This window comes from Sebastes fasciatus, chromosome 22 (genome assembly GCF_043250625.1).
Source record: "Sebastes fasciatus isolate fSebFas1 chromosome 22, fSebFas1.pri, whole genome shotgun sequence".
Lineage (NCBI taxonomy): Eukaryota > Metazoa > Chordata > Actinopteri > Perciformes > Sebastidae > Sebastes > Sebastes fasciatus.
In genome coordinates, this window is record NC_133816.1 from 25780135 (window position 1) to 25789601 (window position 9467).

A 9467-nucleotide genomic window follows, 5' to 3' on the forward strand; every position below is an offset into this window, starting at 1 on the left:
TATATTTTTTTTATTGATTACTGTTGTGTATTTTTTTTGCTCCCATGTGACTCTTTTCTAAAGAGCTTCTGATGTTTAGATGACACTGGTTTATTAATCAGCTGATGATTAATCATGACTTAGTTTGTCATTAATGTGGGAGGAAAACCTTCAACTGGACTGGATGTTTTATTATTATTATTAATAATAATAATAATAATAATAATAATAATAATAAAGAATAAAGTTGAAGAAATGAAACGCAGCAGGACACATCAGGAGTAAAGACAGTCTGAGCATCTGATCATGTATTGAAATCATCACTGAAAGCTCATTAATGATGTTAATAATAATAATAATAATAATATGAATGATGTTAGAGGATCCACAGAGATGATTATATCTGACTATGTTTCACTTCCTGCATTTCAAATGTTTGTTTTCATGCTACAGAGCTCCTCAATGCACCTCCTATAAGCTCTATTATATTAATAAACATGTTTCCTTTGTTTAATGGAGTCGTTGTTTTGTAATGTAGAGCAGCTGGATTCATTTAGGTTTATTAATCACAGAGGGATGTTTGTTTCCATGGCAACAAGACCAGTAAATATCAGCGTTTGTCTTTAACAAAGAGACCAAACGTGGAGAAAAGAGAGAAAACTGCAGGTTAGAGTCGGTTGGTTATGTTAAGAACAGACGTCGTGTTTAATGTGATCTGATGAAAGTGTGATGACTGAACAGGGAAGTGAAAGTACTGAGACTGCCAAGTGGACACAGATGGACAGTAAAACAGGAAGTACCTGAATTAAAAGAGACGATTGGATTAACGAATCTGCTGCGTATCAGTAAAACATCGGTTCATGTCCTGATCTCAACCCGTCCACCGGAGACACCGAGGTCCTAAGAGGCTCCTGCTGGATCTGAACGCCTTCTGTAAGTACAACATCGAGTACTGCAGTATTGTAGAGTATTATTGTTTTAACAGTATGTTGTTTTTTTTATATATATATATATATTTTTTTAGATTTAATTCAAATCTTTAAACAGGTAACAAAGTATTTTGGTGTGTTTTAGTGTGGTATTAGTACTTTTACTGTAGCAGAGTATTTTTTTTTACAGTGTGGTATTAGTACTTTTACTGTAGCAGAGTATTTTTTACAGTGTGGTATTAGTACTTTTACTGTAGCAGAGTATTTTTTACAGTGTGGTGGTATTAGTACTTTTACTGTAGCAGAGTATTTTTTACAGTGTGGTATTAGTACTTTTACTGTAACAGAATATTTTTTACAGTGTGGTATTAGTACTTTTACTGTAACAGAATAATTTTTTACAGTGTGGTGCTGGTACTTTTACTGTAGCAGAGTATTTTTTTTTACAGTGTGGTATTAGTACTTTTACTGTAGCAGAGTATTTTTTACAGTGTGGTATTAGTACTTTTACTGTAGCAGAGTATCTTTTACAGTGTAGTATTAGTACTTTTACTGTAGCAGTTTTTTTACAGTGTGGTATTAGTACTTTTACTGTAGCAGAGTATCTTTTACAGTGTAGTATTAGTACTTTTACTGTAGCAGAGTATCTTTTACAGTGTAGTATTAGTACTTTTACTGTAGCAGAGTATCTTTTACAGTGTAGTATTAGTACTTTTACTGTAGCAGTTTTTTTACAGTGTGGTATTAGTACTTTTACTATAACAGCGTATTTTTTACAGTGTGGTGCTGGTACTTTTACTGTAGCAGAGTATTTTTTTTTACAGTGTGGTATTAGTACTTTTACTGTAGCAGAGTATTTTTTACAGTGTGGTATTAGTACTTTTACTGTAGCAGAGTATCTTTTACAGTGTAGTATTAGTACTTTTACTGTAGCAGTTTTTTTACAGTGTGGTATTAGTACTTTTACTGTAGCAGAGTATTTTTTACAGTGTGGTATTAGTACTTTTACTGTAACAGAGTATTTTTTACAGTGTAGTATTAGTACTTTTACTGTAGCAGAGCATTTTTACAGTTTGGCATTAATACTTTTACTATAACAGAGTATTTTTTATAGTGTGGTAAAGAAGACGAAGAAGAAGAGTTCTCCACTAAAGGTCAGACCACTTTCACTGAATGTATTTAGTGTTTCTATTTGTTTTGTCATTTCAGACATCTCTGTTCTCTTTACTTTATATAATATTAAATAGTATTATACATAATAAAATCAACATTATGATTTGAGCAGTAGAATCAGAGGAATAGTTTCTGTTTAACTTGGTGGATATAAACCAGTTAAACCAGTCTAAAGTCTGAACTGGGAGGCCAACACAAGTCAACGGCGCCCTCTGCAGGACACTATGTGTAACAGCACAAAGAGGGAAGCTGAAAAACACAAACATATTCTAACGTTTTCAGTATATTTAGAATATTTATAAATGTCCCAGTCCCTGTTAATTAATGTGCAAATATAATAAAAGTATAATCAGTGTATGTAGATGTTTTCAGTGGTTAGTTCAGGTGTCAGAGAGACTAACGTTATAGCTTCACCTCACTGATACTCTGTCTGTGTCTTTGTCTGTCACTATAGAAACAGAGAGGCACGAACAAACCCAGATCTCACCGCTGTGACCGGTGTGAGAAGAAATACCAAAAATCACATCAATTAAAGATTCACCAGAGAGTTCACTCTGAAGAGAGACCGTACAGCTGTGACCAGTGTGAGAAAGAGTTCACTACTGTCGGTATGCTCAGACGACACCAGCGTTCACACTCTGAAGACAAACCGTACAGCTGTGACCAGTGTGAGAAAGAGTTCCCTACTGTCGGTATGCTCAGACAACACCAGCGTTCACACTCTGGAGAGAAGCCGTACAGCTGTGACCAGTGTGAGAAAGAGTTCACTACTGTCGGTATGCTCAGACGACACCAGCGTTCATACTCTGGAGAGAGACCGTACAGCTGTGACCAGTGTGAGAAAGAGTTCACTACTGTCGGTATGCTCAGACGACACCAGCGTTCATACTCTGGAGAGAGACCGTACAGCTGTGACCAGTGTGAGAAAGAGTTCACTACTGTCGGTATGCTCAGACGACACCAGCGTTCACACTCTGGAGAGAGACCGTACAGCTGTGACCAGTGTGAGAAAACATACAAAACACAAGGAGTTCTAAAAATACATCAGAGAGTTAACACCGGAGAGAAACCGTACAGCTGTGACCAGTGTGAGAAAGAGTTCACTACTGTCGGTATGCTCAGACAACACCAGCGTTCATACTCTGGAGAGAGACCGTACAGCTGTGACCAGTGTGAGAAAGAGTTCACTACTGTCGGTATGCTCAGACGACACCAGCGTTCACACTCTGGAGAGAGACCGTACAGCTGTGACCAGTGTGAGAAAACATACAAAACACAAGGAGTTCTAAAAATACATCAGAGAGTTAACACCGGAGAGAAACCGTACAGCTGTGACCAGTGTGAGAAAGAGTTCACTACTGTCGGTATGCTCAGACGACACCAGCGTTCATACTCTGGAGAGAGACCGTACAGCTGTGACCAGTGTGAGAAAGAGTTCACTACTGTCGGTATGCTCAGACGACACCAGCGTTCACACTCTGGAGAGAGACCGTACAGCTGTGACCAGTGTGAGAAAACATACAAAACACAAGGAGTTCTAAAAATACATCAGAGAGTTCTCACCGGAGAGAAACCGTACTGGTTTCAGGAGTGTGGCAGTAAATCCATATCAGCAGGAGGACTACAGAGTCACCATCGAAGATAGCACGCTCGAGAGAAACCGCATCACTGTCGGCGGTGTGACAAAGAGTTCAGGACGTCAGAAGACCTGAAGAGTCACCAGAAAGGTCACACCGGAGAGAAACCATACAGCTGTGAGCAGTGTGGGAAAAGCTTTTCTCAGTCCAGTAACTTCAGAACCCACCAACGCATCCACAGTGGAGAGAAACCCTTCAGCTGTGGCCAGTGTGGTAAATCCTTCTCGGTCGTGTCACCTCAAAAGTCACAAGGTCACTCACACGGGAGAGAAACCACACCGCTGTGATGAATGTGGGAAATCTTTCACTCGACTAGAAGCTCTCAGAATACACCGACATAGTCATGCTGGAGAGAAACCGTACAGCTGTGAGCGGTGTGGGAAGAGTTTCAATAGTTCATCTTCATTTCGCAAACACAAGCTTTTCCACGCTGGACTGAAACCACATCAGTGTGAACACTGTGACAAACGCTTCTATTCATCAGACGCACTCTCAGAACATCGGAGAACCCACACCGGACACAAACCGTGGTGTGTCAGATGTAAGAGAGACTTCAGCCAGTCTAGTGGACTGAGGAGACACAGGTGGGTCTAAAGCCAGGATCAGACTACACGATATCAGCCGGATTATAGCCCGAGTCGAAACCCTACGGCCGTCACATTTTTTGTCCGACACTTTTCAGATATTTTTTTTCAGATATTTTTTTTCGGACATTTTTCAGATATTTCTTTTCAGACTTTTTTTGTCTGACATTTTTCAGATATTTTTTTTCAGACTTTTTTTTTTCAAAAGTTTTTCATATCTATTTTTTCAGACTTTTTTCAGATTTCTTTTCAGACATCTTTCAGATCTTTTTTTTCGGAATTTTTTTTCAGACATTTTTCAGATTTTTTTTTCAGACTTTTTTTCAGACATTTTTCATATCTATTTTTTCGGATATTTTTTCAGACTTTTTTTTCAGACATTTTTCAGATATTTTTTTTCAGACATTTTTCAGATATTTTTTTTCAGACATTTTTCAGATATTTTTTTTCAGACTGTTTTTTCAGATATTTTTTTCCGACATTTTTCACATCTTTTTTTCAGACATTTTTTTTCAATCTTTTTTTTCAGACATATTTCACATCTTTTTTTCAGACTTTTTTTTAGATCTTTTTTTCAGACAATTTTTCACATCTTTTTTTTCGAAAAAAATTTTAGATCTTTTTTTTCAGACATTTTGTAAGACATTTTTTTCAGACATTTTTCACATCTTTTTTTTCAGACTTTTTTTTCTGACATTTTTTCAGACATTTTTCAGATATTTTTTTCAGACATTTTTCACATCTTTTTTTTCAGACAATTTTCTGATCTTTTTTTCGGAAATTTTTTCAGACTTTTTTTTCAGACTTTTTCAGATTTTCTTTTTAGACTTTTTTTGTCCGACATTTTTCAGATCTTTTTTTTCAGACTTGTTTTTCAGTGTGGTAAATCCTTCTCTCGGTCGTGTCACCTCAAAAGTCACAAGGTCACTCACACGGGAGAGAAACCACACCGCTGTGATGAATGTGGGAAATCTTTCACTCGACTAGAAACTCTCAGAATACACGACATAGTCACGCTGGAGAGAAACCGTACAGCTGTGAGCGGTGTGGGAAGAGTTTCAGTAGTTCATCTTCATTTCGCAAACACAAGCTTTTCCACGCTGGACTGAAACCACATCAGTGTAAACTCTTTGACAAACGCTTCTATTCATCAGACGCACTCTCAGAACATCGGAGAACCCATACCGGACACAAACCGTACTGTTGTGTCAGATGTAAGAGAGACTTCAGCCAGTCTAGTGGACTGAGGAGACACAGGTGTGTCTAAAGCCAGAATCAGAGCACACGATATCAGCCGGATTATAGCCCGAGTCGACACATATCGGCCGTCGTAGGGTGTCGACTCGGATCGGGAACGATAAATGAGTGTCGTGTGTGAAAGTCGATGGTTTTATCTCGTGTAGCGTGTCGTTGTACACGACAACCAACGCAGCGTCTGGGATGCCTCACGACGTCCCGACAGGAAGTCTAGCATGTTTTTTTTTTTTTTTTTGCAGATCTGGACCCTCGAGATCCATCAGTGAGATTGTAAAGAAGTGCATGTGACCTTTATGTGCATGAAGTTATATGCAGAGAGACATTTACACATCTTCATCCGGTTCATGAGAATATATTTACCTTATATACCTTACAGTTAAAGTTTATATGCGCGCTCGCGTGTGTCTCCGCTGTTCAGACTCAGACTCCAACACAAACTACAGTGAAGCACCAAAACCTCTTGGTTGTATCTAGTGAAGCTGTTAAACAGTGTTGGCCGCGGTCGGAGGACGCGGGGGAGACCGTAGCTTTGGTCTCCAGGACCGGAGTCTCTGCTGTACTCTGCTCCTCTGCCTGCCTTCACTCACACAACGCGCTCGTTCTCGCTCCACCTCACGTGCATGCGTGCACACTCCACACTGCAGAGGAGTTAGTTTAGCTCTGGGAATATCTAGTGAAGTTCCACATTGTGTAAATTTACCCCCAAAAAAGCCTAATTTCTTTGTATTTATGAAAGAAATGGAATTATATCTGTCTTTCTTCCTCACAAAACAAAAAAGCAATGAAAACAATGAATGTATGCAATATATTTAAAGGGCTTTAAGTGAAATTATTGTCATACTCTCGCCTGTTTTTTTTTTTAATTCTTCTTCTTTTTTTTTTCTTTTTTTTTTATGTTGGTTTTGTTTCATTTCTGTTGTCCTTTTATGTCTGTCACAGCTCTTTGTTTATGTTTTCGCTATGCTTCTTTTGTATGTAAATGTTTTTAATGTTTTCTGCTGTCACTATGGATACTGTCATTTTTAAATAATAATAAAAAAAATGTTTTTAAAAAAAGTAGGAGATGGAAATATTACAATGGGGAATCTGCTAGGAAAGACATCTAAGAAAGTACACAATCTTCTAATTAATTACTTAAGGGCAACAGGAATAATGGAGATAATTTAATTATTATTATTATTATTATTGTTATTATTATTATTGTTATTAATAATTATTAATTTGTATTTTTTTATTAATTTATTTTATTATTATTATTATTTTCCTGCCAATCTCCTGCTCCCCCTCCAGTAGTCCAGCAGGTGGAGGTAATGCACCTATAAGCGGGTTTACCAACCAACAATAAACACCAAAGAAGAAGAAGCAGCACCGCGCTAACAAGCAGAGCTGTCACTCAAACAGAGAGTGAAGCTGAACGGAGAGACAGCCGGTAAGAACTCTAAAGAACTCTACCGGATCACCGACTGACAGACTCACTGCTGCTGCTGGTTGAGCTGCTCTGCACCGGTAGACGGTCTGCTGGTGGAGGGAGATAGAGCTCCAAGGACTCAATGTTTGTTGTTTGTTTGTTGAATGTTTGTTCTACTGTGCACAATGGTAGAATGTGATGATGCACAATGGTAGAATTTGATGATGCACAATGGTAGAATGTGATGATGCACAATGGTAGAATGTGATGATGCTCAGGGTAAATGTCTTGGCTCCATTGTGTGCCCACAGCCTCCTGTAGTGGATATCAGGAGTATTTTAGAGCCAGATTCCCTTCAAGAGGTAGAAAAACCATTTGGCACACTTTGGGTATCCCAGTGGTCCAGACGGAGAGTCCTCCTGGTCCTATCCTGACTAAAACCTTTATCTATGTGCTTTGTGTTATTTATATCTGCGTTGGCTCAGTCGTAGTCGAGGAGTTGCTGAATGAATTCAGTGGCGTCTCTGTGCACGGCATCATTGCTATAATGGTGTTATCCACTGTCTGATCTAAAATGTTAATGTTTCCATGGGTTCATCACAATTTACTCAATTTACTCAATTTACTCAATTTACTCAATTTACTCAGGCATAGAAACAGTCTCAAGACTTTTTTTTTCCAGACTTTTTTTTGAGCATATTTCTGGCTTTTCTCAGATTTTTTCGGAATTTTTTCAAACTTTTTTCGGATTTTCTTTTTGTTTGTTTTTTTCAGATTTTTTCAGAATTTTTTTTTTTTCTTTCGAATATATTTCGGGTTTTTTTTCGAACATTTTCTTCAGAATCTTTTCGGACTTTTTTCAAACTTTTTTCGGATTTTCTTTTTGTTTGTTTTTTTCAGATTTTTTGGAACATTTTTTAAGTCTTTTTTTAGATTTTTTTTCCAGATTTTTTCGGAATTTATATTTTTTTTCTTTCGAATATTTTTCGGGGTTTTTTTCGAACATTTTTTTCAGACTCTTTTCGGACTTTTTTCGGATTTTTTTTTTTTTTTTTTTCTGACTTTTTTGGAATATTTTTCTGACTTTTTTTAGGCGTCTGTAGATGGCACACACGCTACGAGCATGCACAAAGGCGTTTATGCTCAGCGCGTTGTCCGTCAACGAGTGTTCTCGGAAAGGAAAGTAGGTTGCCTAGCAACAGTAGTAAACACTAAACATCACAGTATGAGTCACAGACAAAGTTACTTCCTGTTAGATCCGATCTGTAGGCCACTTGTAGTTTTCAGACCACGTTGGGATTTATTTATATTTGTTTGTAAATCTATGTGGAAATGTGCGTGTGTCTAACGTTGGATTCTATCTTTATTATTTTAATATCCGCCTTGTAAAGCACATAATGAGCACTCGTTTATATTAATAACCTTCATTATTATAATTATTATTATTATCAACACCATCTGTTTGTTAACAGATGAAACCTTCATTACACAACATGAGATTAATATCTACAATCTGGTGTTAATATCACAGTTACTCAGAGAGCTGGGACTTTCTACAGCACCTGGTGTTTGTTGACAGAACTAAGATTAGATTAAGGTTAGGTTAAGGTAAGGTCAGAGGTCTGTACTACGAAGCGAGTTCATCATCTTCAGGGTATCTTCATCATCTCCAGGGTATCTTCATCATCTTCAGAGTATCTTCATCATCTTCAGAGTATCTTCATCATCTTCAGAGTATCTTCATCATCTCCAGGGTATCTTCATTATCTTCAGGGTATCTTCATCATCTCCAGAGTATCTTCATTATCTTCAGGGTATCTTCATCATCTTCAGGGTATCTTCATCATCTTCAGAGTATCTTCATCATCTCCAGGGTATCTTCATTATCTTCAGGGTATCTTCATCATCTTCAGGGTATCTTCATCATCTTCAGGGTATCTTCATCATCTTCAGGGTATCTTCATCATCTTCAGAGTATCTTCATCATCTTCAGGGTATCTTCATCATCTTCAGGGTATCTTCATCATCTTCAGGGTATCTTCATCATCTTCAGAGTATCTTCATCATCTCCAGGGTATCTTCATTATCTTCAGGGTATCTTCATCATCTTCAGAGTATCTTCATCATCTTCAGGGTATCTTCATCATCTTCAGAGTATCTTCATCATCTTCAGGGTATCTTCATCATCTCCAGGGTATCTTCATCATCTTCAGAGTATCTTCATCATCTTCAGGGTATCTTCATCATCTCCAGGGTATCTTCATTATCTTCAGGGTATCTTCATCATCTTCAGAGTATCTTCATCATCTTCAGGGTATCTTCATCATCTTCAGAGTATCTTCATCATCTTCAGGGTATCTTCATCATCTCCAGGGTATCTTCATCATCTTCAGAGTATCTTCATCATCTTCAGGGTATCTTCATCATCTCCAGGGTATCTTCTAGTTATCTGGCTTCACTAACTCTAACAAACGAGATCTCACTAAACTGAACTATGAAG

General features: G+C 37.7%; 2 protein-coding genes across 2 annotated transcripts in view; both read left to right on the forward strand.

The window, feature by feature from the left end:
* nfxl1 (nuclear transcription factor, X-box binding-like 1) overlaps nucleotides 1-9467 on the forward strand; it is a 296805-nt gene that overhangs the window by 126288 nt on the left and 161050 nt on the right. The gene's annotated exons all lie outside the window — the stretch shown is intronic.
* Nucleotides 1686-4488, forward strand: LOC141760672 (uncharacterized). The gene is made up of 2 exons (XM_074623698.1): nucleotides 1686-2062; nucleotides 2536-4488. Exon 2 carries the CDS (start codon nucleotides 2692-2694, stop codon nucleotides 3724-3726), a length of 1035 nt encoding a protein of 344 aa, XP_074479799.1. The 5' UTR covers nucleotides 1686-2062; nucleotides 2536-2691; the 3' UTR covers nucleotides 3727-4488.

Coding starts and splice junctions, on each gene's coding strand:
- LOC141760672 (XM_074623698.1), top strand. CDS start 2,692: ATGCTCAGACGACACCAGCGTTCACACTCTGAAGACAAACCGTACAGC.